At 37.0% G+C, this 27,403-nt stretch overlaps 2 protein-coding genes across 2 annotated transcripts in view; one reads left to right on the forward strand and one right to left on the reverse strand.

The window, feature by feature from the left end:
• Positions 1-1,043: 1,043 nt before the first annotated feature.
• Positions 1,044-25,737, reverse strand: snx17 (sorting nexin 17). The gene is made up of 15 exons (XM_015373169.1): positions 24,980-25,737; positions 20,577-20,651; positions 19,099-19,216; positions 16,424-16,488; positions 14,595-14,705; positions 12,912-13,002; positions 10,092-10,179; positions 7,157-7,226; positions 6,571-6,663; positions 6,197-6,400; positions 3,597-3,725; positions 3,203-3,280; positions 3,024-3,098; positions 2,903-2,944; positions 1,044-2,818 (listed from the first exon to the last, which is right to left on the reverse strand). The coding sequence occupies exons 1-15, from the start codon at positions 25,037-25,039 to the stop codon at positions 2,699-2,701; spliced, it is 1,419 nt and encodes a 472-aa protein (XP_015228655.1). The 5' UTR covers positions 25,040-25,737; the 3' UTR covers positions 1,044-2,698.
• A 1,191-nt stretch (positions 25,738-26,928) lies between these two features.
• atraid (all-trans retinoic acid induced differentiation factor) overlaps positions 26,929-27,403 on the forward strand; it is a 3,894-nt gene continuing 3,419 nt past the window's right edge. The window contains exons 1-2 of the mRNA XM_015372437.1: positions 26,929-27,048; positions 27,194-27,327. Of these exons, the coding sequence (XP_015227923.1) occupies positions 26,956-27,048; positions 27,194-27,327 (227 nt within the window). The 5' untranslated portion in view covers positions 26,929-26,955. The remainder of the gene's footprint in view (positions 27,049-27,193; positions 27,328-27,403) is intronic.

Raw genomic sequence — 27,403 nt, forward strand, 5'->3', positions numbered from 1 at the left:
TTTCATTTGTAAAACCGTGGAACCAACTTTTTCATATCTAAAGAAACTTTTCACTACATCTGTAGCTTTCAGCAGGTTTTATTTTACAAAGAGATGCTTGAGGACACCACATTTTGAACATCATAAGGCTTCCAGCTTTGTGGGAGCAGTTTAGAAATGGCCCCTTCCTCTTCCAACTGACTGGAGCAGAGCACAATGCAAGGTCCATAAAGGCATAGATGAGAGTTTGGTGTGGGTGAACTTTACTGACCTGTTATGAGTCCTAAATTCAAGCGTACAGACCACCTATTGGATTAATTAGTGGAGAATGGGAGCCATGCTTTCTCCTCATACATCTGTTAATTACCTCACAAATGTGCTTCTGAAAAAACTGTAAAATTGGTGCTCCACCACAAAGTTAAAGTTCACCTTTAACTCCTTAGATTTCTTTTTTTCCTGGCCTCTTTTACCATTCATGTTATCCATATCTGATTTGTCATCAATTGTAAATAATGCTACAGCCCCATGGATCTTCAATTTCTAAATGTACAACTGTAGACAGGAATAACAAGCAGCTTGGAGATTGTCTCACAGCCTTTACCTTTAATATGCTTGTCGTTAAAGGTCTAATCTCCTGAGAACTATTTCCTTCGCTTCATCTGGTCCATGTTGAGTGTGGTACACACCATGTTTCCAAATAGCACAGTGACTATAGCCCAATCCCAAACCAGCCCATAAACACCAACCCTCTGTTTGTGCGTTCCCGCTAAGGGTACAGGCAGCAGGTGTCATGGCGGAGGAAACATGTTCCTCCAAATGCAAATTCTGCCAGTTTGCTGCATCACTGACAGAAAATCACAAGTTAGGTATATGAAATATGGGGCATCACTGTGTTGCCATAGATACAACTGTAACTTCTTTTTTTTTGTGACTTCTGAAGTATATCAGTTAACCAGAAGTTTTTTTGGGAAGTATCAAAAATAAAGGGAATGAATGCAAAATAACACCATACTTCAGGACTCCTTGGTCACAATAATATAAAAGGCACAAAGTCTTTTCATTTTTAAAATTTATTTTAGAATCTGGACACTTGATGATTACTTTTCATGAAATCTGACAGCTTGAAAATTTTGCTAATAAAGAAAAAAAAAAAACACTTAGGTGAGATTTGGCACATACACATTTACCAACCCCCAGGATCTTGCACTGCTGGGGAACTCTGTATTGACAGCAAGAGGAGAATATTAAAAATGACCTATGATGTGGAAACTGACCTAGATATTGAAGCAGAAGTAAAAAGAATGACAGTAGTGAAAGAATATAACGTTTACATTGAGATCTAATTTGTCATTCCAGTAATCAAAGAATAAAGCTGTGGATCGGTTAGCACTGATTTACATCTAGAGGCCTCATAACTCATGGAGACACAGAACTTCCAACGATACATTTTCTAAAACTGTGGAATATGCTCACTTTTTTGCCTCCTCTGCAGAAATTCTGTCCACTAAACAAACTGATTAAATTACCCACTTCGAAGCACCGTTTCTTTGTAATTAAAACATTCAACATGATTGAAGCAACCAACAAACCACAATAAATCAAAGAGAACATTCCCCTTCAGGATCATTTATCTGAACAAAACGAGACAAAAAAAAAACGACGATAAATTTGTAAACACTTTCGATTTTACCAAGACATTCCCCCCAAGCATCATGTAAACATGATTAATGTTGGTCCATGTCGACTTTGTTTCATACAGCTTAGATTATATTTAAGATATTTGATTACAAGCAATAATGATACAGATAAAAGTAAATGTTCAGAATGTTTACTTGCATGTACAGAATATAAAAAGTGACAATTTTTGTTATTTTGTGCAAAATGCTTTAGTAAACTATAATTTGGCATTAATGAGAAACTTTAAAACCTGCTAAAACAATATAAAATGGACTCTCCGATCATGTTGTTTAAAGTCACGCTTGAGCTTTAGTTAAAAAATTCAGCTCACCTGTATTTATAATACTGTGCAAAATGATGGGTTCGGCAAGTGCAAGCAGCTCCACCACCAATTAAACAAAAACAAAAAACCCTTCCATCAACTTCTGCAAGATTCTAATTGTTCAAAGTGTTTTGCTCTAAATGGCATGAAAAGTTAAGGCATCAGACTACTTCTGAAGGCTGTATATGTGACACATCTAACTAGACTACTCTTTATTTTTGCTAACTTGGCACACGAGTATGGAAACCAAAAGAGTTATCTATATGGCAAACCATTTGCTCCAAATGTTCTGCTGTTGTGAGATATATCTAAACACATTCGCTGGAATTTGCTGGATCACTGTGAGCATTTATTATGCCCAGTTCTGGTACATAATCACTAGTGGCAGGTCTGCACATTATGCACGCACACACACACATTTGGCTCTGTGGTTGGAGATCAACATGCAGACAAAAAAAGTTTCTTTTTGTAGGCCAATGAAAGTCATAAAGTAAATGGAATGATTAGAACTCGAACTAATCGAGATGAGCTTTTAGTCTAAAAAGATCAATGGTGAAAAGAGTAACTAGGAGCTCTAAGGCAGCAAGTTCTCCAGGAAGAAGCTACAATCTTGCAGACGTGGACGCCTCGTGTGGACCACTCGGCTCAGTTCAGCTCGTTATCTTTGTTGCTTTAGTTGTCAGCGGTAAATTGAGGAATGAGGAGAAGGAGAATCTGACTTTACAGGTCATCATCCCCAATTCCCTCGAAAGCATAGTTGCCGTGAAAGTCGTCTCCGCTGATGTCGTTGGCAGAGTTGGATGCACTCATCCCTCTGAGTGACACCGTGTTCAACTTAGTCTAAACAAATATAGAAACAATTAAAGGTTATCAAACCTCAGATTTTATGTTAACAGACTACAAAAAATGAACTAAAGTACTCACTGAGAGCTTAACAATCTGTTCACGGTTTGGATCAGGGGAGTCCTGCAACCATAAAAACAACAAAAACCAATTCACAGTAGATCCACACTTCCATGAGACAGTCTGCTATTCCACTACTCACCAGTAGAGGGGGGGATTTCACAGCTTGCTGACTGTCAGACCGGTGGATGGAGCCGTTGTGACGCTTCCTCAGCATCTAAAAGGAGGAAAAGAAAGTATTAAGTACATTATGGGGAGATTTATTTACTGTTACAAACTCAAATATAGAAAACTGAAATGTTTCATTATCTAAATACTAACCTTCTTTATACTACCACCTGACTTCTTTATCATTAGCTCATCCACCATAGACTGAAGGCAAGTGCTCATCATGATGGCCTGAAAGCACAAAGTTAGCTTTATAAACCGAACAAATATAGAAGAGTAAAGTAGGTGGAGTCATTCTCACACATTTCTGAGTGCATGACTCAACATAATATATGTAATTAAAGCACCATTACGCTCTGCGCATACGTGTCAGACTAATAGCTTTATTGCTATATAAAAAAAAACTTTCAGCTTTTCGCTTAAGTTTCATCTTAAGAACAAAACCTTTATGGAGGAATAAGTAACAAAAAAAGGATCATTATGGAGAAAATAAATGCTTTCCATGTTACTTGCAGCCTCCACACTGAGCTCACCAGGCGGCTCCTACCTGCTGGCTGGTGATGGTGACCCACTGGAGGCGATCTTTGCTCATTAGATACTCAAAGGCGAGCTCCAATTTGACCTCATACTTTGCAGAGTTGCAGGGATTAGTTGTACCATTTGATACAGGGACTTGCTGCAAAGTTGGAAAAAAAAACAAAAAAAAAAACAGAAATTATACCAACATTATTTTGCCTTTATCTTTTCTGTCAAGAACATAAAACAATCCCTTTGCTGCCAGAGGTGTTTTCTTTTACTGCCTCAGCTTATTTCTCATTAAATCAAAACCGTGTTTCTGAGATCCCTGAAAATCAACCTTTTGAGAAGCTGAGCTCCTCGCTGAGAACATTTTCTCTATGGAATGCTAATCAGACTCAAACAATAGACCAGAGGGAAAAAAATGCAACAACCCACTGTTTACATGTAATCTGAGGTTCAGCTATTGAAGGGGGTTTCAGAGCTGCACTAAATGAGATGCTGGAGATATTTAGTTGGACAGGAAAGGGCTCATTAAAATGACTTCGACCTCTGAGAGGGAGCAGAGGAATTAATCACCCTGCTGGGCAGCTTCAGGTCTGTAATCAGCATTTTTCATTTGATGTGTTGCCATGTGTCTAAATCAGAGAGCAAATTCACTTTTGGAGAAGCCTAAATAGCTTATTTCATACACATAGCAGCTGCTTACATATTAGTGAGATACAAAAGTGAGGAGCTAGTTTCTGAATAGTGCTGTCTGTGCAATCCGTCTTTAACAGAAGCAAGATTTTTGTAGATGGTGAGAATTTTGCTGCAATCATAAAGGTAGGAAAGTTGATCTTTTACTGTATTTAGTCTTAGTATCCATCACCCCAGAATTTATTTTGATCCGCCCTTAAATCCAGCATTGGGCTGATTTTAACCCAGATAAGTGATCGGGGGAGTCAGAAGTTTATAAAACCGATTATTTCATTGGTCAAGGTGAGAAGTTATTGCCGAGCAAGAGACAAAGTTGGCCATGATTAGTATCAGCGAGCTGCCCATACCTGAAAGCATCTGAAACCATTTTTTTAAAGAAACTTTCCACTGAGACATGTTTGATTATAATTCTAAGTCTGCTCCTAAACAGGAATTGACACTTTGTTTACAGCAAAGCAGCTTCGTTTTTTTAACCTTCAACCTCTTTGTAATAAAAATGTTGGCAGTCTTATGGAAAAGGGTCAAGAATTCCCATTTCTCTGATAACTGGTCCCCAGCTTCCTCTCTACTGAATACTTGAATTTCCCTGGAGGTCAATAAAGTATAGATGATCATATTCCTGCCGGCATTCGGATGCATCCTTGCTCCAACATTTAATCGATAAGCTGAATCACCCCTTAGCGTGACAAGTTTAGCAAAGGTTTGACCATTAAAGATTAATTTAATTCAGGTCTTTTGTAGCGGGGTTGCATCTAAAGTTGCAGGACAATAGCAGCCAAGGAATGGAGCTGCAGCACCTTGCTCTCCAGAAATTGCAATAAAACCAACAGGATTATTTTAGTAAATCCCCCAATCCAAAATGATGTCCTCCTTATTTTCTGTTAAATAATCTCAAAATGCCACAGATACTCTAACTCCTCCTGAATTATTTATTATTTTACTTATTATGATACTGTAAACCTAGGGTTTTTAAATATCTAATATAATTTTAAATAATTTTACGTAATATTATGTGAGATCTTAGATGCATGTTAGCAAAGTGCCCCAAAATATTCTTTATTCTCAAAAATTTTACATTGTAACTTCCCTCTTTCCATCACTGAGGCACAAGGACTTTTTAAACTTTCCATAGAAAATAACCTGCAGACTCCTGTTCCATCCTGTAGGGATAAATATCTTGAAATATTTTAAAGGACAATTTAAAAAGTTCTATAATGTTGCACTCAGTGTTAAACTAGTGAATTTCATTTTAAAGTGACTGCTATATTGTGTGTGTGATGTTGCCTATGCTCCTTAATTCAATATTTAAAAGCCAATCATTGTAGGAAGCCTTTAAGGATATTTCTTATGCTTTCAGTCCTTTAGGAGGAAACTCTTTATCAGAGCATCCCAGACATTTGGGCTGCAAGAAATTTCTCAAGATGCATGCAGGAAATGCTTAGACCTGAGAAAATCAGTGGGTTTAAAACGAAATCAAGTTGCTCAAAACTCTTTTTAAGTGGGAACTTGGTTTAATGGGGAACTTTGAGTGCATAGAAAGTCAATAATCTTCTACAGGATGCAGGTGTGCAATTTTTTTTTTCCTTCAAAAGAAATGAAGAATGAATAGAAAGGATTTATCTGCAGACCTCTAAGCCCCTGGTGGGCCTCAAACCCAGACAGGTCAGGTTGCTGGACAAAAAAATAAGACACTTTCTGGGCACGGATGAAACAAAAGTAGAAGAATAAGAGTTAAAATACACATGCATGTGTTGCTAGCTGTTTAAATAGGAGAACTTCAATGTAAGGATGATGAATTAATCTAAAAGAAATGAACTAATAAAAGACGAAGTAGCAGCTGTTAACTTTTAAGGGAATGGAAAAAAGAACAGAGTTAAATCTGTTTCTGTAAGGAACCTTTCTCACTAGGATCCATGAACCTGTTCCACTTACAGAAGACGTGACTCGCCAGCAGCGCATTCGCGTCACCTTGAAGCTTCCCTCCTTCATTTGTTCATTGGGCAGCTTGACATGAAAATTGAGCTCATTGTTGCCAGCGCTGACAATGACTTGGCAGCCCTTCTCGGGGAAGTCCGTGATGCAGGGATCAAACTTTAAGTAGCCATAATATTTCAGGGTCTGACCGAGAAAGATTAACTGGGGGCAACAATAAAAGGAAAAAAAAGAAACACAAAGAAACATTTAAAATGAAAGTTGTACCAGCATCCACCAAGTATTTTTCCTTACTAGCAGACTCGAATTAGACAAATATATTCACTGGAAGGAAGTGAGAATTGTGAAAAATAATTTTAGAGAGAAGTCCTTACTTCTTTCTTGGAGCCTTTCTCTTGTAGTGATTTTAGCTGCCTGTGTTGGTCTTTGTTGACCAGAATCCAGCCTCGCTCAATGTCAGACACTGTCTAAGAAGGCAAGAGAGGGAAGATAAAATCCTCTACACCAAATAAATCAGTCTGTCTGAACTTTAGATCAAAACAAAGTGAAGGAATTTTAGTTTAACCCTGTAGGTGGGTTACTTTCAGGAAAAGGCAAAGTTATATAATAATGATAATAATTTAACTTTATTGATCTCACTTTGGAGAAATGTACCTCTGCATTTAACCCATCCCCTTGGGGAGCAGTGGGCTGCCATTGCGGGGCGCCCAGGGAGCAGCGGGGGGTTAAGGGTCTTGCTCAGAGACTCAGAGTGGCAATCTGGGGGAGTGGGGCTCCAACTCAGAACCTCACGATTCCAAGCTCTATGCCCTAACCACTAGGCCAACACTCCCCCAACTATATGGCCGTATCATTTCTGCAGCTACCAGTTAATGGGACCTATGTGCATTTTTCATAAAACAGTTCAAAATAAGATGATTTTTTGGAGAGTTAGAGTTCATCATATAGATGGTCTCTTACCTGGGCGTAGAGTAAATTCAGACCAACTCTGTTGTCCATCACATCTGCATCATATGCCATGTCCCAGTAGCTGAGAATACAAAGAAGATCCTGGAAAATTAAAAACTGAACATACAAAACATCTTAAAAAATATTGGGTTGTTTTTTTTGTTAAAATGAAGTTTATATTTTCATAAAACCCCCAAAGAGAAGGTAAATAGTTGTAATATAACTCTCTGATATCTCAAAAGGCTTAATTCTAATTCAAAATACCTACAAATCAACCTCTGGAAGTAAATGACAACATTGAAGAACTCAGCTTACATAAAGAGTTAATATTCATTTAAATATACTTTTATAAATTCACTTCAATAACTGCTTTTCTGTAACTGATAAATGTTTCATGGTTAATCATTTGCTGAGATCTACAAGACAATAAACTTCATTGTATTAAACAAATATTTAATATATAAAAAGAAACATAAAAAAACAGTTTGAGGAGGATAGAATAGGTAACTAAAAAAGTATAATAATAAAATAATAAAATTACGTTATGCTTTTTGAGAAATGCAGAAAATTGTGTATTACTGAGGTTACAGTAATTTTGACAAATCTTACAAAAGTTCAAATTACTGAAAATTACAAATCTAAATTTTTTCAAGGTTGAATTAATACATCTATCAACCATAATAAGCATAAGTTTCTCTAAATAATATAACACCTTCAGCTATTTGGGGGAAGAAAAGGAGGAAGACTAGATTAGGATGAAAATAGGAGAGAGGAGAGTAAAATAAAAGCAGAGTTTAGTAGCTTTAATATGGAGTGTACTGATAAATATGGCAACAGAACATTATATAAAACATTAGATAAAATTCAAGGGCAAAATCTAGTGTTTTGTTGACATTTTAGGTATCTTTAAAAAAAGGAACTTAATGGTCCTCTTTAACCTTCCTCTATCCTGCTGTCTCATACACTGAGGGGTTAAGTTTATCTTCCTTATCTTGTTAGGTCTACAGTCAGTTTTGCCTCCTTGCTTCCCTTCAATCCAACATGAAACTAGGTCAGCAGGGCCGAGAATTCATTTCAGGGAGGAAGAAGTTAAACATCCTGTGTACCTCCAGAGTCAGCAGGAGGCTGGGTGACCACAGAATAAACTCACAAGGAAGTTTAAATACCATGTACTGTTGACAAAAGGAGGAGTCAGACTTCAGGCCATACAAAGGACTATACAGTTGTTCTAACATTGGGATGTTTGTTAAATTTTTTTTCTTTTACTTTAAAACAACTATTTAATTGTCTGTCTCCTGTGCTCACATCGGACTCATACTTCAATATGCAGAAGAGGTTGTGATAAATTTTACGATCATGTTGCACAATTATTCTGGCCTTTAATTAAGCTTAAACAGTCGTCATTTACACTAGAATCTGAGGTTAATCTTGGTTTAGTTTAATCAGAGTGCATCAATAAAAATACTAACATAGTTTTTTTTTTTGCAAGGTTTAGAAAGTTGAAAACCTCTTTCCATGTAAAAATCAACATGGCAGCATGGCTTAGGTTTCCAATGGTACATCTAAACAAACAGAAGACCTTTGGAACAGTTTTTTCTTTGTCTACAACGCACAAAACCACCATTTGGAGAAAATTAGAAACTGCTTATAGATGCAAAGGAAAACAAAACAAAATCTAAATGCAAACTGTAGAGTACCACTGAAGTCACTGAAGTTAGCAGAGTCCAACTTCAGGGTAGAATATGCTTGAAGTTTCACTTTTTAATGTTTTCCACTCATGAGTCATAGTTTACTTCATCGAATAAAGAACACCCACTAAAAAAAAAAAACAAAGTCCTTACCCCACACTCAATGATGCACTGTAGTAGTTCTTAGATTATTGCTGACATTATTGTTCTTCTTTTGTTTTAGAGCACCAAAGTACATCAACTCCCACTGTTACCAAGTCCTACATTAGCTGAAATAAAAAATCTTTTAATCTATAAATCATAGCCATTGTTGATAAGCAGTGATGTTTGCAATTCTACATAATGTGCAGCTCCTATTAAAACTTAAAAACTTTAATCCCACAGCAAACTTCTATCAACAACTGGCAACAGGTTGTACTCAACTATCTCCATTTCCTCACCAAACTTTTACAGACATGTTCCTTGGAAAATGGAGTCGCTGATGTACATTGCAACAAAAACTGATATATCTGAACCAAACTGAGTCAATTTCAGGACGGACTATAAATAAATGGTATTTAACCTGCAGAGTAAAAGTGTTTTTTTTAGAAATGTTTGTAACAGGTCCACTTCTCAGGTAATAAAACAGTTCATTTTTAGTTAAATTCTGAAAACCTAATAATGCAATTTATCCATATCAAGTTACTGTACAGTTAATTATTGTTATTATGCCAAAATGATTCCGGTTTATTTAACAGTAAAAATATGCTGGACAGCATTCGTTCTAGCTAACGCTACTGCTGTTCTCTGCACGGAACAACATCTATGGCGTAGATGTTTGACAACACAGTTCTTCTCACACACACACACATATTAAGGCTATATTTATAAAGGCAAGTTAAACAGACAAGGATTAAAGAATAAAAAAAAAAAAAAAAAAAACTAGATCGACAGATCAAACTTCTTGCAAAAGTACTGACTTTGTAAGAGATGCTGCATGATTAACTGAAAGAGGAAGTAGTGAATTTGGAACTAAAGGTCATTTCATTTCACAATCTCATGCAAGTCTACCAGCTGACAACCAAAACAGCCTCTCTTCAAAGTAAGACCTTGTCAGAAATGCAGATCAACGGATATGAGTTCACAAATAAAATTGATAAACCGTCTATACTGCATTATATGATGGAGAATGGAAAGTATTCTTTATTGCTTAGATATTTTAGATGCTCAGGATACAGATTCAAGTCATCAAACTTATACAGCGAACAGGGACTGCTTACCTTTTCCGTAAGACTATGTGATGATCAGAGCTCCGCAGGCTGGTAATCGATACGTAAGGCAGCTCAAAGTCCTGGAGCTTCCTGACAACTGAGAGGAAAAAAGGCAATGATAAGCAAATTGATCTCAAGGACAAGATAAATTATGGCAACTGTAAAAATCATCAGGGATGGTAGGACACCATCTGGACACTTCCCAGAGGGGGAAAGAATTCCAATGTGTGTGTCTGTAACCTGCAGCTGTCTTTTCCCCCAGAGACAAATGAAGGGAAAAAAATCTCAGGCTTCAGTTCTCACTGATCATCTGATGTAACCTCAATGAAAAAAATAAATAAATGCTCAATACGTCATATCAGATTACTGGACAATATTTTACAATAGGATGCAGGATCTATTAAAGGTGTTTCTCCACTGTTGGCAGGGAGGATGCATACAGAACAAAAGTTAGTTTAACTAATATATTTCCAAAACCCAGCAGATAAAATTAGCCCCAAAAATACCAAGTGTTAGAATTTGAGGAAATCTAGATTCACACAGATTCCCACAAACTTAACTGGCATTCAACAAAAAACTTTCAGCATAAGACATAACATGCATATGATTAAAAATGAAACTTTTTAGGATCCAAATATTACATTTTTTTTCCTCACAATGGTTTTAAATATCTAAAAAGGTTTCCACTGATCCAATTTTTGCAGTGAAAGAACCTCTCTCTATCTAAATGAGTGCATGGTCCCATTCAGATGCAGCAGCTCTGTATCTGAAATCCTGTTAGTTAATAATAGATTCTTTGGTAGTATCAGTGGTCTGAAGAGGGAAGATAATAGGCTGCAATGAATACTGCAGGATATTTATTATTCCATTTTTTTTTCTTATTAATTTGTATGCAGACCCAACAATTAATTTCATTTGATGGACACAACCATCCATCCATCCATCCATTATCTGACAGGCTTGTCCCAAGTGGTCGCAAGCATGGTGCCTATCTCCAGCAGACAATGGGTGAGAGGCAGGGTACGTTCTGGACAGGTCACCAGTCTATCGCAGGGCAACACAGAGACAAACAACCATTCACACACACTCACACCTAAGAAGAATTTAGAGAAGTCAATTAACCAACAGTCATGTTTTTGGACTGTGGGAGGAAGCCAGAGTACCCAGAGAGAACAAACCGACGCTCAGGGAGAACACGCAAACTCCATGCAGAAAGACCCCGGGCTGGGAATCGAACCCAGAACCTTATTGCTGCAAGGCAGCAGTGCTACCCACTGCATCACTGAGCAGCCGTGGACAAAACCATCACCATCACCAAAGATATAGAATGATGTTAAATTATAATTTTTTAAAATAAAGCTTCTACTTCCTATGTTTGAATAGATCCTAAAGCCATATTATAAATCCAATCTTTGTTTAATTCTGTTTGTCTCTAAATGTCCACAGATTAAAAGTAATCCACCATAATCGTAAGAAAAACAGTCCATTATAAAAAAATTGCCCCATAAAAATCTGCTTTTTGCCATCAGAAATGTTTGCGCTACAGAGCTAATGCTAATTGTCTTGCTAATTACCCTAGCTTCCCCAAACATTTCTGTTAGATCTTTGGTATGTTTGTTTTCATCTCTTTTCAGCCAACAAAACATAAGTGTCCCAATCGATTTTTGTTTAGATTCATGGTGGGACATATAACGAGCGCTCCTCACCAGTCACTGCCTTACGCATTGAATCTCGTTATATTATCCCTCATAAAGTCTGGCTGCTATTGGTTAAGACCACACTAAATTTAGGGTAAGCAATGAAATTAGCTTTTTAACAAGGGTAAGAATGGCTAATTTGAATAATGTAGACCTGATATATTGCCTTTCATAACAGTGCTCAGGAGCATCAGAGCCCGGATCACCGCCCACTGTTAGATCATCGGAAATGTTAGAAAAATGTAAAAAATATTTGCTTCAAAAATGTTTTGTGGTCATCACAATGTTTCAATGTGATTGTATAGGTCAAATTGTTGAATAAAAGCAATAAGCACAATTTAGCATAATTTGGAACATTTGTAAAGGTTTGGAGATGCTGGCGACACCAGAAGTTAAAAGTCCCAGCGCTCTGACACTGTTATACATAGAGGTCTGAATTCTTTTGCAGCTGTGGCTGACATGATGCAGAAAAAATATAATATGATGACACATGCCTGCTATCAAGCATGTCTTTGTTACTGCTTATCGAAAAACACCTATTATTTACAAGAAGAAAAAAACAACTATGAGTCACATTTGAACTGATGCACTTTAGGTTGCGTTTTAGTCCCACTATTTCTATTCATATTTTCAGAAACTAGAAGATGTTAGCTTTCAAATGATGTGTCACACATGTAATCTGACCTTACAGTTCCTTCATTATTTGTTTTTTTATTTAGGTATGCAAAATAGGTGAGGATTACTAAAAACGAGGTGGAGGTTTTAAAGTACCAACTCTGGTGTCAAATCTACATTTTCAACTTTGATCTTTTTTGTATTTTTTCATCTAAGAAGATTAATTTAACTGACTGTTGGTCTTTAGGCAAAAGAACGTAATTTACTTCTGTTTTATAAGCTCAAACGATGCGCATTTTCCAGTAACTAAAGGAACCAAACTATATTTTTCTTGATGTTATCAGCAAATAAACTGAATAGAATTAATACATTTTAAAGTTTATGTACAAAGGTTATCTAAATAATTTTTTAATTGCATTATTTTCATCAAATCTTAGCTATACTCTGTGTATTTAAATACATGTAGTGTTTTTTTTTTTTTTTTTTGATTTCTGCAGTGGTATGTTTTGTAACTCACATGTTAAATTTCCATCCACTCCTTCTCGGACCAAGAAGAGACTGAAATACCCCACAAGGTCGTCTGGGAGGTCCAACTTTGTTGCAGCAGCCTGATAAAAGATTAAACAGGTGAGGTTTTCTCTCAAACTTATTCTCTGTAAATAAAGCTTTTCATTTTGTAATCAATGATTAAAAAGAAAAAGTTTCTGTGATTTGACCATACTTACAACATAATATGCCATGCAGAGCGCTTATCAATTTGAATAAATTAAAATGTTCAATTTGTACTTAATTCTGATAATAATTATAATAATATATCACCCCTACAGCAACATGTCAACAGGAGGAAAAGCTCTAGAAATAACTACTGAAGCTTAATTAGTAACGACACCTAAAACTGGAGATTAACATAGTTGAAAACAAGAATAAAAAAACAAACTAAAAACAGATGAAGGTTGGGGTGTTTTTGTTACAGCAGATATACAAGTTTGTGATTTGAGCTGCGCTCATTTGAGCAAAGGTTAACTGTGGTTAAACTTTTATAAAAGCTTGTGAAAAGCCACCAAGTACACACTGGTTAAACAGCAAAGACAGATTTGAGCTCTCCTATGTTATTTCTATTCTGATGGACAATGAAGATCTGAGCAGTGTTTCCGAATTGGCTACTCTGTTGCTTTATTTAGCAGCTATCCAGACCCCATATAGAACCACCCAAAAAATGACAAATCTAGTGACATATCTGTGTCATCGGAGACATAGGCGATAATGTTGACACCCCAGAGTTTAAAGTCTTCAGTGAGCAGCGAGGGCAGCTGTAAGCCACTCCCTCCTAAAGCCCTGACAGACGCGCTTACTCAGCAGCAATCTGTGTGAGAGAGAGAGAGAAGAGTGACTCTTCCTCAGTATCTCTGTTGAAAATGATTCACACATACGCAAAATTTCCACTCATCCCCTAAATTAAAGACCTTTTTTGCTTGGAAACTGCTGCACTAAACAGATCCCTGCCTGCATTTTATTCATACACAGCCTCATTCACTCGGCATCTGCCAACTGGCTTTAAGCTGAATTTGATAAATAACAAGATTGATTTATCTATAGTTTTGGTTCAGGTAAAATATTATTAAAAACTTTATTTTATTGAGGTTTATTTTTTGTTTTAAACTATGTTTTTAAATCATGTTGACATTCCTCTCTTATAGTGACTTCTAGATCAGCCAATAGTGGCTTTTCTTTCTGAGGAATTGATAACAGTGGATCTGAGGTGACAGATTTTAAATAGCATTATCATGTGCTGCAGGTGTAACAGGGTACAACAGGTCAATTCAACAAGGATATTTACTTTTAATAAGTAGTGAGTGAGTTGAGGTTTTTATGGGCTTTGGTTTTGTTAAATGTGCCTTTTGCAAATTGAAGCTCCTGTATAAGAACAGAGGTTCTGCAGGATCCTTAAGAGGAGCTTCTCTCTACTGAGATGCAAAACAACAAAGGACAGGATCTGAAACATACATAGTGGCTTTAAGGGCATTAGAAAATCTACAGCATATTACTTTGCTAATAAACACCAGGAAGATCTGACATGAGAAGAATGAAACTACAGATGGAGTTGAAAGAGAATAAAATGGAGAGATCTAATGCAGTTCCCAATACTGATGCTATACCATCAGTATTGCCAATGTAGAGTTAGGAGGATTTCTTCCCTTACTTCAAGCACGTCTTCCGTCTGATCTGAAGTCAAAATGTCCACCGTAACCTTTTGACCATTAGACAGGCAGATTTCTAGAGAAGCTTCTTCTGTGGGAATCTGCTGCGTCTCCTGTAGGAGAAACACCAAACAAACCAGCTGTTAATTCAGCTCCATGATTGGACGCTGTTAGCATCCCCGTCTTTAAAAAGTAAAGTCCCCCCCGAGCAGACTAAATGAAAATCACTGAGGTAACGACTAGCAAAACCATTGTTCTCCACATCACCAGTAAGAATACCTCGTCACTTGTAGAGTTTATTTGAACTGTTCTTTATCCAGAGTTAAATGATTAACTGAGTTCACCAATTAATAAGGAAGGAAAAGTCTCTTTATGCTACAAAGATATGTGCATAAAAAAAAAAACTGAGACATTTAAAAAAAAAACTGTAGACTTCAAAAATAATTCAATGAATTGAAAACTTTAAGGCCTGGATTTGAAATACAAAGATGTCTAAGTAGTTCATCTACTATGATCCTTTCTGGTGTGGAGGCCCATTTGGTCATTCTTCTTGGCAGAAATGGACGAGTTTATTTAAATTAGTCGCTGTTCTGGCACAAGATGACCAAACATTTATAATGAAGCAGCATTTGGGTTTTTCAGTCCTGCTTGCCATCAGCCCATGCTGATGACAAAAATGTTTCCGTCTTAGCTAAATCTGCAATTCCTCTTGAATCTGTGACTTCCCCTGTCCAAAGTTTAATGCGTTCATGCTGTTAAACATCTCATTTTTATTCTGGCAAAGCTAAGCCTTCATCTGGATTCTGTTGATGATCAGGAGGAAGAAGTTAAAAGGTTTTGGCAAAACCTTCATCAGTTATTCAAAGGTTTAGGTGAATACATGGTGTATTTATTTCAGCATGCATGTGTACGCTTTTGGAAATTAACAATGAAACTGAACTCATGCACATATTTCTTGAATTTAAAAGTGATTACGGTATGAGGCCTGGATGAAAATATTCCTGCCCAGGGCAGAGAGATGTAAGCGTCTGGCTGTCACCTTTGCAGATATTGAAGCCGTTATTTCCTGCCTCTTCTGCGCTCAGGCAGTCTCTCATCACCTCCTCTCAATTATCTCTCATCTTTCCTGTTCCCCCAGCAGGCATTCTCCAAGAACAGACCCCCCACCAGAACTGTGGATGAAACGCCTACAGTGGGTGGTCAATCATCTTGTGTTGTGCACCTACAGCCCTCCCAGTGTGATGCTCAAACACCTAAAGATGTTGCGATACAAGATGAGGGCAGAATAGCTGCACATGGCTTAGGAAAAATAAATCTGTCCAAAGAGAGGATCCACAGCTCTCCTGCCAATAAACATCACCCTGAATGTGCCGCCTTATAACCTTTTATTTAAAATCTTTTCATGCTTTAACCGTCTCATTTACCTCTGACTTTTTAATTTTGCTGGTGCTGCACAAAGAGATTTTTGGCAGAATTTCATTGGAAATGAGTCATCAGTAGGTTCACACTTTGCTTTTTGACTATGACCTAAGAGTTCAACAAGATCCCCCCCCAACACACAAAGCAACAATGATGACATCTTGGCCAAAAAGGCATCTTTTCTTTATGGTTTCCTGACGTGTGCAAGGCACACTTCATCACATCTAACAAACAGGGGACAGTAAAGAAACAATAAGATAAAGTTACAACAGTTCTATTTGAGACTAGAAGCAAACAACCGTCATTTCACCTCAGGAAAAAAGATCTGAAAAGCCAGTTTATTTTACAAAAGCAAAAACAGAATGAGTGCAGTGAGAAAACGTGAAAATGTGTCTAATAATAATACACCAACCTGCTGTGCTTTCCTTAGGAAGCTGTTAAATAGCTCACTGGCTCCAAGCAAAGGATGCTGTCGAACTACAAGAGACAGAAGGAAGGTCACTGAATGCAGACAATGATCAAATGCTTCACTGAATCTGAGCAACTGGTTACTGTAACAGAAATACATGTTTAGACAGGGTTCATTATTAGTGAATGACCTTATTTAAGGGTGTTACGTTGATAAAACATCTTTAGGTGGGGCAACTTCCTCTTCCTCCTTGAGTGATGCAAACCCTATTAAAGCATAGGATTTTATGTTTCTGCAAGGTCCTTCTACTTAACTTTTATCTGATATTATTAAAAAAAAAACAAAGAAAATAAATTATACGGTTTATGCTCCTTTTATTACACGAACATTACTAGTTGTAAAAACATTTACTTGCAAAGTTTCTAGAATAATAAGTAAACGAGTGACAGCCCGTTGGCCGTTATCCCCTGACAAATTAGTTTCAACATTTGGCCAAATGTGAAATTTTTTTGAGTCATCCGAGTCAGTCAGTCAGAAGAAGTTGTGTTTACTGCAGCCAAGTTTCCATAACTATGTGAAAAAAAGCCATGATGTAACCTAGTGGACTTGAGGCCAAGAACACCCTGTGTATGTGTGCTCCCAGGCTATGAGCAAACACACACTGGAACAACGCTCCGTTGTTTAGCTGGAGCTGCCGGTGCTTGAGAGGAATAAAGCCGCTGCTTTGCGCTGCTGCCAGTTCCAGCTCTGCATCTGTGTTTGCACCAGGTTCACCTTTAACCCCTTTAAAGAAATCTGAATAATATGCTTGGAATATAGCAAATGCTCATATTTAATGTGGGCTTTTAAGAGAAATTAATATATCACAGGGCACATTTAGAGAAACAAACTGAACTTGCTTTAAATATTAGAAACATATGAACTACTATAAATGTCAGTTTTTCTACCAAGGAGAAGTTAAATATTAAAGGTACAGTTAGGCCACAGATAACCACTCAGAGGTTTCATTGGAACATAAAAAAAAGCCTCACAATAAATAACTGCCTCCCCTCTTATTTAAATCTTTTTAACTCTGAACTCTGCCTTCATTTTAAGCAAGTTAATTCAGTGTTGCAGTGAACTTGGATCAGTTTGCATATCTCAGTTATAAAAAATTTACTCTTAGCATTCAAACCAATTCTTTTTACAATATGTGATATAGCTTTAAAATATAATATATATATGCAATTCATAATTTTTCTCCCTTTTGTATTGTGCAAACAAACAGCAAAAGACAGAAATTACTTCGACCAGCTCCGTGTTACGAACCACGGCTGGGAAACCTGCTTGGAAAACAAGCTGGAACGCCTTGATAATGTCAATGATGACAATATAATAAAGGTTTGCTGCTTGTTGTATCATAAAATGATAACATTGATTTATAATTTGCCGTACTGGAATCATTCAAAATGATCATACTGTTCAAGACATTAGTGTGAAAAATTACAATATCATTTTGAGACAACCAGAAAACACATATAATGATAATGGTAATGATAACATGACAGATACACCCTCTCCAAGATAAACAAACTTTCATTTTTAAAGCTTATATTATTATATCAGAAAAATAAAACAAAACAAATAAAAAAACAATAAAATGAACATTAAAACCAAACAACAAAGCAATACATTCAATGGATATTAGCTCTATAAACAAATTTGCCCTTGAAAAATATCAAACTTCCAATATAATGAACAAATGAAAACAAATAACCAAAACAGTCCATGTGAATTAGAGCGATAGGCTCAATGGGCCGTAGAGAGCTTTGTTTTTCCAGGCAGTTCATGCTGGTGGGCGTCGAATGCTTGCAGCATTTTCTCAATGTTGGCTTTTTCACAAAACTAAAGGGCAGCATATCTTTAGAGAATAAGCGCTCTCACCATTTAGCACTCCCCTTTTTATATGTTGTTTGTTTGGATCCCCTGCAGATTGTAGACTGTAAGGAAGACTGAGAAAGCTCCATTGGCTGTTTACTTTTTTTACAGCTGAGGAACCTGCTTTAGATGATTAGGCTTTAGGCGCAGATGTACGTCTGTTTTACTGCTGTGTTTATTTAATAATAAATGGGACATGCCGGCTCGCACAGGTTTAGCAGTTTCACTGTGGTAATTCAGTTCGAAACCAAAGTGCAGTCACACATTGCAGCTGTTGCCTTCAGCTTCTTTTTCTAATTTTAACATTTAGATAATTATCTGGCTACTTCTCAGTTACGAGGCCCTCAAGATGTAGTCCTAGAGTATGGCTCAATACTTCAATTTTGACGCCTTATTTCTGCAACAATACAACTGCTCGTTCATTAAAAATGTATTTTATAAGGGGAAAACTGTTTTTTGAAGGAGAGTACACACAAGTAGGTTGCAATTATTTTAAATGGACTTTCAAAATGGCTGCATGGATTTCTGGGAGTTTCTTCCCATTAAACCACAGATACAAACACCTGGTATCAGGTCAGGAACTTTGGTACCAATCCCCTAAAAAGGCCTGGATCTAGAGCTGAATCCCAAATGGGAGATTAGATCAGAACATCTATAGCAGAGAAACCAAGGTTTGTGTTTCAAATATCTGGTTAGTTTTGCTTTGTTTTAGTTAATATGTTTAGTCTAAAATAAAATGTCTGTTTGCTAGACTCACTTACCAGCTTGCATGTATTTCTCTAGCTGCTCTCGCCTCTGTTCGACCTCAGCAGGGGTCAGTGTGAAGATCTTCTTTGGGGGAAAGGTAGGTACCACATTGCTGCCAAATTCCTTCTTTATCTGTTGGGACAAATCAGGTGAAGCACTTAGCAATGAAAGCAACTGCAGTTCATATAACTTTACTTGGGTAAAAAAATGGACTACTAAGGTCTTTACAAAAGAGGCAGTCTATTAAAAAGAGCCACATTCATTTTAATAAAAGGTAGACTAAGGTGATTAAAGATCAATCTGGTTTATTTTCAGTATTGTTTCAATGAAAAGCTATTTGAGCTTCCGTGCATACCACACAAACTCACATCTGGAATCCTGAAAGTCTAGTGATTTTAAGTTTACTTCCAGCTTCTTGACTCATTTGCCATTTTTTATCATCTGAAAGCTGATGCCTCAAAGAGTGCCATGGCCCAAACTAAAGCGTTGCATGTGGAGAATCTCACACCAACTATGGTTCTAGGCTGTATGCTGCATCAGACTAAAACTGTAAAGCACAAATATCATTCCATTCAGGCAAACATTTAGGATTGAAAGGTCTGACGTTTACATGTACAGCAGACCACTGTAACAGCATAAAAAAGACGAGAAATTTCTAACTCAACAGAGCTCAATAAAGCCTTTGTCTGTTTGAAGGAGCACTATTTAAACAGAAAAATCTGATTTTCTAGCTGCGGAGGCAGAGGGCAACCTTCCAACTCCCCCAACCCAAAATCTGACGTTACAATGAGCTTATCTAATATCTAAGATCTGAATGTGACTGGTTTCCACTGCTGGCTTTAACATAAAGACTGGGACAGACACATGGCCTTGTGGCAAATATCTATGTAGAGAGAAACCCTGAAAGAAACAAAAGAAACGTTCTGAATTTTTTTAAAGGGACGGTGCAATCCCCCATGTTTGCTTCACTATTTCTGGGGTGATGCATGTAACATTAGAAGCCTTGTAGGGTTGATGCTCAGGGAAGATTCAAGCCTGTCTCTCACATCCGTTACCAGGCAACAGCAACTCCCAGATAAGATGCACACAAAAAATAAAGATTGTAAAATTTAGACATCCTTCATTTTCATTCACGTTTAGAAATAAGAATAAAAAAATAAAAAAAAAACATGAAAAAGATCTCTTCAAAGCTTCTTTTTCCTGAGGACGATTCCCTGCTAAAAGGATAGTACATCAGATATGCTTTCCTGAATATTACTTTTTATCCAACCCAATTAGAAAAATGCATTTATTTCTCTCCAAGCAGGTCACGTGTAACAAAGCTCTACATTCCCTCCATATCCCCTCTGGAGGGGGGAAAAAAGAAAGAGCAAGGCATCCAGCCATCACAGCTCAGATTTACAATAAGTGTACAACATAAGAAAGCATTAAAAGGTCACAGAGTGTGGGTCCACTTATGCTTTGAGGGGGTGTGATATGACAGGAATCTCACCTGTTCGTGAAGGCCAAGAAGTTGGCTGTAGCGTACGCGACAGTGCAGCACACCATTGACGTGGATGTTATAAGCCTGCAGGTGGAAGAACAGAGTCAAATAAAAAAAAGGATTCATATAAAAGGTTATTTGAAGAGGGCACAAAAAAGCTTTACAAAAATCCTGAAACTGTTAGAAAAGGATTTGAATGCAGAATACAGATATGTAAAGCTTTTAAATACAGTAAAAAGTACATCCAATCATTATTTCCTTTCACTTCAATCTGTTACAATAGAAATCATCAATATAGTGCAGATATTTTTTTATAAAAAAGAACCACTTCATTTGTCTCTTGTGCTCTGGACTGAAAGGTGTGGCCTCAACAGTTCGGGGCTCTAGAAGCCATTTGTGATAAGGGAGCAAACGGCACATGTATTGAGCCAAAACAATATGCTAGGCGCCCTTCACTGAGGTATCAAATAAATATACTGATGTGTGCTTGCCTGGCATGTAGCAGTTTTAGTCAAGATTTGGCTGAAATGTTCCTTTTTTTTTCCAGAACCATTTTTTAAAATACCTGTTAAGGACAAACCTTCAATTTAGTAATATCTCCCTACTACATTTTTGTTGCTCTGTTACATTAAATACAGTCAATTCCTGTGGAGTTTCCTCCTTTGAAAATTCCTCGAATTCTGCAGGCCGAAGGAAGTGGAAGCCTGGTATCTGCACCCAAGGTTATCTTACATAGAGAATCTGATACAGGTCTGCATGACTGCAAGGCCGTTTTATAAAGCATAGCTAAATGTTAAGCCTACCATGCAACTGTTCAAGTTCACATCCTATACCAGAGTTTCATAAGAATACTAGAGATTTTTAACATTGGAGCACAATTTTAAATTTTAAATCAAAGGAGGTTCTGTCTTGCATGCATGTGAGGAAAGAAGGTGAAGCACAGCAGGATAAGACAGGTTTTACCACAAAACCAACCCTTGGAAGGGATGATCACATGCAAAAAGCACAACAGTTCTAGGAAAGCAGTGATGACCAACATGTGTGAAAATAGAAACCAGCTGGGGAGATTACCTCAGCTTATTCCCTTCCTTTCCACTTTGGTCTGAATTTAGATTGACACTCAATGAGGGCTGAAATAATTAATCATATTAATTGTGATGATTATTAAAATAATTGTTAACAAGGGAAACCAGACTATAATCTAGAGCTAGCAGTTAAAGAATTTGGAAAGGAGACTAAAGAAAAGGACAAAAATTTATCCAGACAGAAAGGAAGAATGAGTCTGAATTTTTGTGCTCAGTAAGTAGTTTAAACGCTGGACAGGTTTGTAAGGATGGAAGCTTTTTCTTGCACAAACATTACAGTAATTTCAGTAATTTAACTCCAATCCTAAAACCAGCTGTACATTCAAAACTCAGGCCAAAAAGAAAAAAAAATCCTCCAGCCTTCAATGATGCTAAAGCATTAAAAAAAACAAAAAACAGCAAAGGTAAAAATAAACTTAAATACTTCAGAGCAACGTAAAACGATGAAAAATTTTAACAAAATTATTCAAAAATGACATTCATAAGTTATGTTAAGTAGAAAATTAAGCTGTTAAAGAAAAGACGTACAAAAGAATGACTATGAAAATGAGAAAAAGAAATTTCTCTGCAGTATTTTGATTGATTTCAACCTAAAATTAAGCCGTGGATCATTAATGGTTGTTTGAACAACAGCTTAACTGCATGCAGATTCTGCTAATCCTCTGTGACACAGTATCTCAACAGTAGCTTTAAATTGACAATTATGTCACACCCCATATAGTTTTGCCAAAGTCTATACTTTACATTTTTACATATCCACAAAATGTAAAGGGCTATTAAAAAAAGGAAGAAATAAAAGGAAGTGTAAACAAGCACAAAGAAAACATACTTCTTATTCTACAAAGTACAGTTCTGCATATTGTGTGCTCAGTTAATTCCAATGTGCACAGCTCATCTTTAGTGTTATAATCAAGCAAAGTCCTTTCCTGTAGCCTGGTCACAGGAAGGTCACAATGACAGTTGCAGGGCTGCCAGCTAGGGGTGAACTGCAAAACAAATTCCACTGCTTAGCAAGCATTAAAATACACTTAGTAAGCTAAACACAAAACAAGACTGAAAATGTTAAAGTTCAAAGTAGAAACTTAGACAGCTTTTAATTGGTGAACAAAAGCATGACGGCAGATTAAAGGACTTTCCTTCGGCTACCAAAGTTAGTTAAAGTCCATACGAATAAGCTCACTCCGTTAATACTGTTCCTTATTCCTCTTTGGAACACATGGAGTCAAGATGGAGGATAGTACGCTGCAGGTGTTTGGCTCTGGAAACAGGCAGATAAATGCTGCAGCTGTCATTTCTAACCATCTGGAAAGTATAAATGCAGCTACGGTCAGTACATTTCAGTACAACAAGAGAAACTGAATAGTTCCTTGATGAATATTGCTGACGCAGTTGAATTAGTCAAGAAATAGACCAATATAATCGGGACTGTATAGGGGGAGCAGATACAAATTTAAGTGTCAAAGCAGCAGCATTTTTCAACAACAGTGGACTTTCAGACTACCTTGAAAAAAACAAACAAAAAAACATTTAAAAAGAAATTAAAAAACAACAACACAGATATGTACTTAAAGAAAGCATAACTGTTGTACTTGTTGAGTCCCCAAATGAAAGCAATGCCTGCTGTGCTTTCAACTAATCGAGAATTTTGACACTGTAGGGGTAAACCTCAAATCTCTGTAAGTTTTTAAACCACAGATTTAAATCTGTGAAACAAGAGAGACTCTGTTGTGGGTAATGAAAGTAACCAGAAACTGTAAAACTCGAATATTTCAGGGTTGCTTAACAGGATAAAGCCTCACATTCCTTAAAATAGGCATGTTACCATCAGTGAGGCTGTGGTTCCCTTTTTCTTTTACAAAGAAAAAAGGAACCACAGCCTCACTGAACACTGGAATACCTTGGTTGCACCCTCTTCTCAAAGAAGTCCTTTATTGTGTACTGTAGTTAACAGAAAAGTACATTATCTGTTAATTTGCTGTGAGCAAGATAACCGAGAAACATGAGGGTCATTTCTCCCATCAGATCCTCAGTTGATGTCTTCAACTACTTGTATCCCAAATATCAGCACAATACAAAAGCCTCACCAGGTTGCACTGACAACACTCTTCAGGGGGGAAGCTCTTACCGAGTCAAGACAAATGAAAGAAGGCCATTTATTTTTAATGATGACAATGTTGAGGTGTTTAAAGACAAAGTTGGAGAAAAAAACTTGTCAGAAACTTCTAGTGCATCCTTTTGCACCGCTTACCGCATGACTCGCATATACAAGTTGTTACTGACAATGTTCAAATGACATCTTTAATCAGTTTGACTTTGCTTTAAATTAAAAGTAGAACCTAATTAAGCGCAGAGCTGTTGTCTCCCTCCCACAAGATGTTATACTTTCCCTAGTCCTTTAATAAATAAAATTGGCAATCAATCATGATAGGGAGCCTCTTAAGGTTCATGTATAGCTGCAGTAAATTCACAATAATTATCATAATTTAAAGGGTTTATTTAGTCCAAGATTGAGCTGGATGCTGCTGCTGAAGGGAGATATCAGGCCTATGATTTTCAGCTGGCTTGTAATTTAAAACACCTCTTCCATGTGACCTGGAGGGTTTGACTTCATTTAAAGGTGTTCAGGGATTCTTAAATAGAAAGATTTAACAGCTCAGAGAAGGTCAAAATAACTGGCTGAGGCCTTAAACAACACGGTCTTAAGATATTTAAAATCAATCATCCTCTAGACTGAAAAATATGCACCATTTTCCATGCCCAAGCCAGATTAGCCAGATAACAGACCACAAGATGCTAAAGAAAGTCTCTAAAACCCTAAAAACCTGATGCTACTGTTAAATTAATGTCTGATCCTCAGGGAAGAAATGGAAAATATTGGATCAAAATGATATGGGAACACTTCTATTGGGCTGTGCACACAAGAAACCTCTCGAAGATACTACAGCAGAAAGTAGAGAGACTGGAACAAGAAGCATCTGAGATATCATCCAAAGCAAACAGGATTGGCTGATTTTCTTGTATCAATGCCCTATTTTTATAAGACAAATAAAAAAAAAAAGATTTAAAAAAGGGTGAGTTAAATTTAAAACACTGACTTTTATTTAAGTTTATGAAATCATTATCAAATAAACCACTATAAATTCCATTCAGACAATTTAATATAAGTAAAAAGGTACTTATGAAGCTCGAGTTATAATTGTTTTTTTTATTAGAAATTGAACATGTGCTTAGTAAATATTCAAACTGGTGCTAACCTGTATTTAGCTGGAGATATCATTAACACAGTTGGCCTAGTTGATAGAAAAATGTAAAAAGTTAAATGCTCACCACATAAGTGGAACCATTCTCCCCGGAACGAACCTCCGTTTCGGGTATTGAAAAATGCATTTTAGCTCCAAACAACCCGCAGTCAATGGAGAAGTCCTTGAACGCCTCCCCCGGAGTCTGGGATGGCACCACAGTTTCTCAACAAAGTCCACTGCGGCGACACTGTGGAGCCCACGGAGGAGGTGGCGGTTCTCACGCAGTCGCTTCCCCGGTTCGGAGGTGCAGAGACGGCGGTGACAAACTAGGGGATAGAGCCTACCATTCTATGGAGCGGACAGAAGCTCATGAATGCTCTAAAGTTCTCCCACGTCAGTGTTAAACTTTTCTCTCCTCTGTTCCAACAGCAGCCATGTTTGCAAGTGTTGGGTAATTACACCTTTACTGTGCGCATAACGCCTATTTCACTGCAAAAACGTTATTGAACAAGAAGACCAAATGGCTGACTTTTACGAGCCGAGCTTAGAGGCGTTCAGGTAATTCGGTTCATTGGCGCAAGGAGGTGAAGTTTCTGGAGAAAAGGTGCAGTTGATTCCTGCAGTCCCTCGAGCGTCGCACAAATAAACGTTTGAGAACCTCCCGAAACGTGCGAGAGTATTGCTCGTTTAAATCCTCTTCTCTTCCTGCTGAATTCAATCTTTAACTCTAATATGCAGGAAGAATGAAGAAAATCTGGTCAAAAAAGGAGGAAAAAACGTAGATGCAACACCTCCTAGCCGCTCAATTCACAGAGTCAGAATATCCGCTGCTGGCCCATCAAGAGGCATTGCAACAATCTTTCTGGACTGAACCATCTCAACCTGATTCATAGGGGTGGTTGCACGACCGTCCAATAAGTGCGTCAATGTTGCCGCGATGTTGTGAGCGGAAGTTATGGTCCAGGACATCGGCAAAAAAGGAGTCTTTGAATTTATTTTGGTGTAAAATTTTCTTTTTAGTTTTTCGTAAACTTAGACCAAATAATGACTTCTCTGTTCCCGGTGCGCCCCTAAAGAGTAGTTTGTTTTATGCCCACCCCAGAATTTGGGGTTAAAACTGGGTGAAGCTTTAACCACCTCAAACTGCAATTCAAAGATATTATAATATATTGTTTATCTTCTTAAAATTGCTGTTTCTTAATGCCTATTAAGTAGTCAAAATTTAGGTAACATTTAGCAGCATATATATCTTTCAACTATCACTGTGACATGCATTTTTGCTGCTTCCTTTAGGAATTACCCTCAGCACTTTGCACATTTTTTGCATATTGTGTTTCCTGTTGTATTTTGATATAATGACAATAAGTAGTTAATGTTATTATGTATTAAAAATATTTTTCATTAGTATTTTCTGAATATGAATTTTAATCTTTCTTTTTAGCTGAAAAACTGATAGAATTCTTTGCTTCCTGAAAAGTACTTGACACTCGCAAGATGGCGGTTGCGTTGACGTAGCGTTTTTAACGGGAACAATGGAACCAATGATCAGCATACAAATCATCTGTAAAGTATTCTTATACAATGAATCAGTGAACACTAATATGTACATAACTTTTGATTGCATTTATAGTTTAAATTTCCCCACGTTTATTTGAAACGTTCTCCCATTTTTAGTTAGTACATTCCAAAGTGACAGCGACAGAAAAAGTGCCGTCAAAACCTTTTGTTTGTAAAAAAAAAAAAAAAAAAAAAAAAAAAGGAATTTGTCCGTTTTACATTAAATAATCTTATAGACCTGTGAGCTGCAATGAAACATTTATAAATATATATATATATATTTTTATTCGTTTGTATATTTTTTTTCTTGAACCATATATATTCTCTAATAAAGCTCACACAGCTTTAAAAAGACATTTACTCCATTTTTTTTTTGTTGCTTTATTTACGTCGAATACAAAATACAAATTTAGAAGAAATCATTACCCTCCTGACGCAAACATTCTTGCTTCCTGTCACGCGACCCATACAGTACAGCCAGTCACATGACTACAGTCAATAAAAATGAAAGCATCGCTAGCCTGGACGGAAATTGTTGCTCTTATAATTATCCTTAAGGTGTGTTTTAACGCGAGTCATCAGCTGACTGGGCTGCAGGTAAGATTGCTGTGTCCCCACTGGAGTATTAGCGCAACAAGTCCTGATAAATCAGATTGTTTTGGTGGTTCTTGGCCCCTGTGAGGATTTTCAGTGTTTTTCTTCAACTCTGTTTTTCAATTATGTTCCAAATTTCAAAACACAGGTATGTTCGCTGTGTGCTGGGCTAGTTCGAAACAATTCCGAAGTGGATCGGTTCTGTTCTTCATCCGCCGGACGAATAGATAGGAGATGCTGTCTATCAAATGATAACTCCAGTGACCCTGAACGCATCATCGGGTATGACAAATATCAGCTTTTCGCTCATATTTAAAGTTGCAAAGATGTATGAAGTGGGGTCACTGTGTGTATCTGT

The sequence above is a fragment of the Cyprinodon variegatus genome, unplaced genomic scaffold, assembly GCF_000732505.1.
Source record: "Cyprinodon variegatus isolate N-32 unplaced genomic scaffold, C_variegatus-1.0 Scaffold4, whole genome shotgun sequence".
Classification (NCBI taxonomy): domain Eukaryota; kingdom Metazoa; phylum Chordata; class Actinopteri; order Cyprinodontiformes; family Cyprinodontidae; genus Cyprinodon; species Cyprinodon variegatus.

Excerpts from the sequence above, each read along its gene's own strand:
- snx17 (XM_015373169.1), bottom strand. The coding sequence starts at position 25,039 with ATGCATTTTTCAATACCCGAAACGGAGGTTCGTTCCGGGGAGAATGGT. Across the intron at positions 7,227-10,091 it reads CACATAGTCTTACGGAAAAG|CTACTGGGACATGGCATATG; the intron begins GTAAGCAGTCCC and ends TTGTATTCTCAG. Across the intron at positions 6,401-6,570 it reads AGAAAGGCTCCAAGAAAGAA|TTAATCTTTCTCGGTCAGAC; the intron begins GTAAGGACTTCT and ends TGTTGCCCCCAG.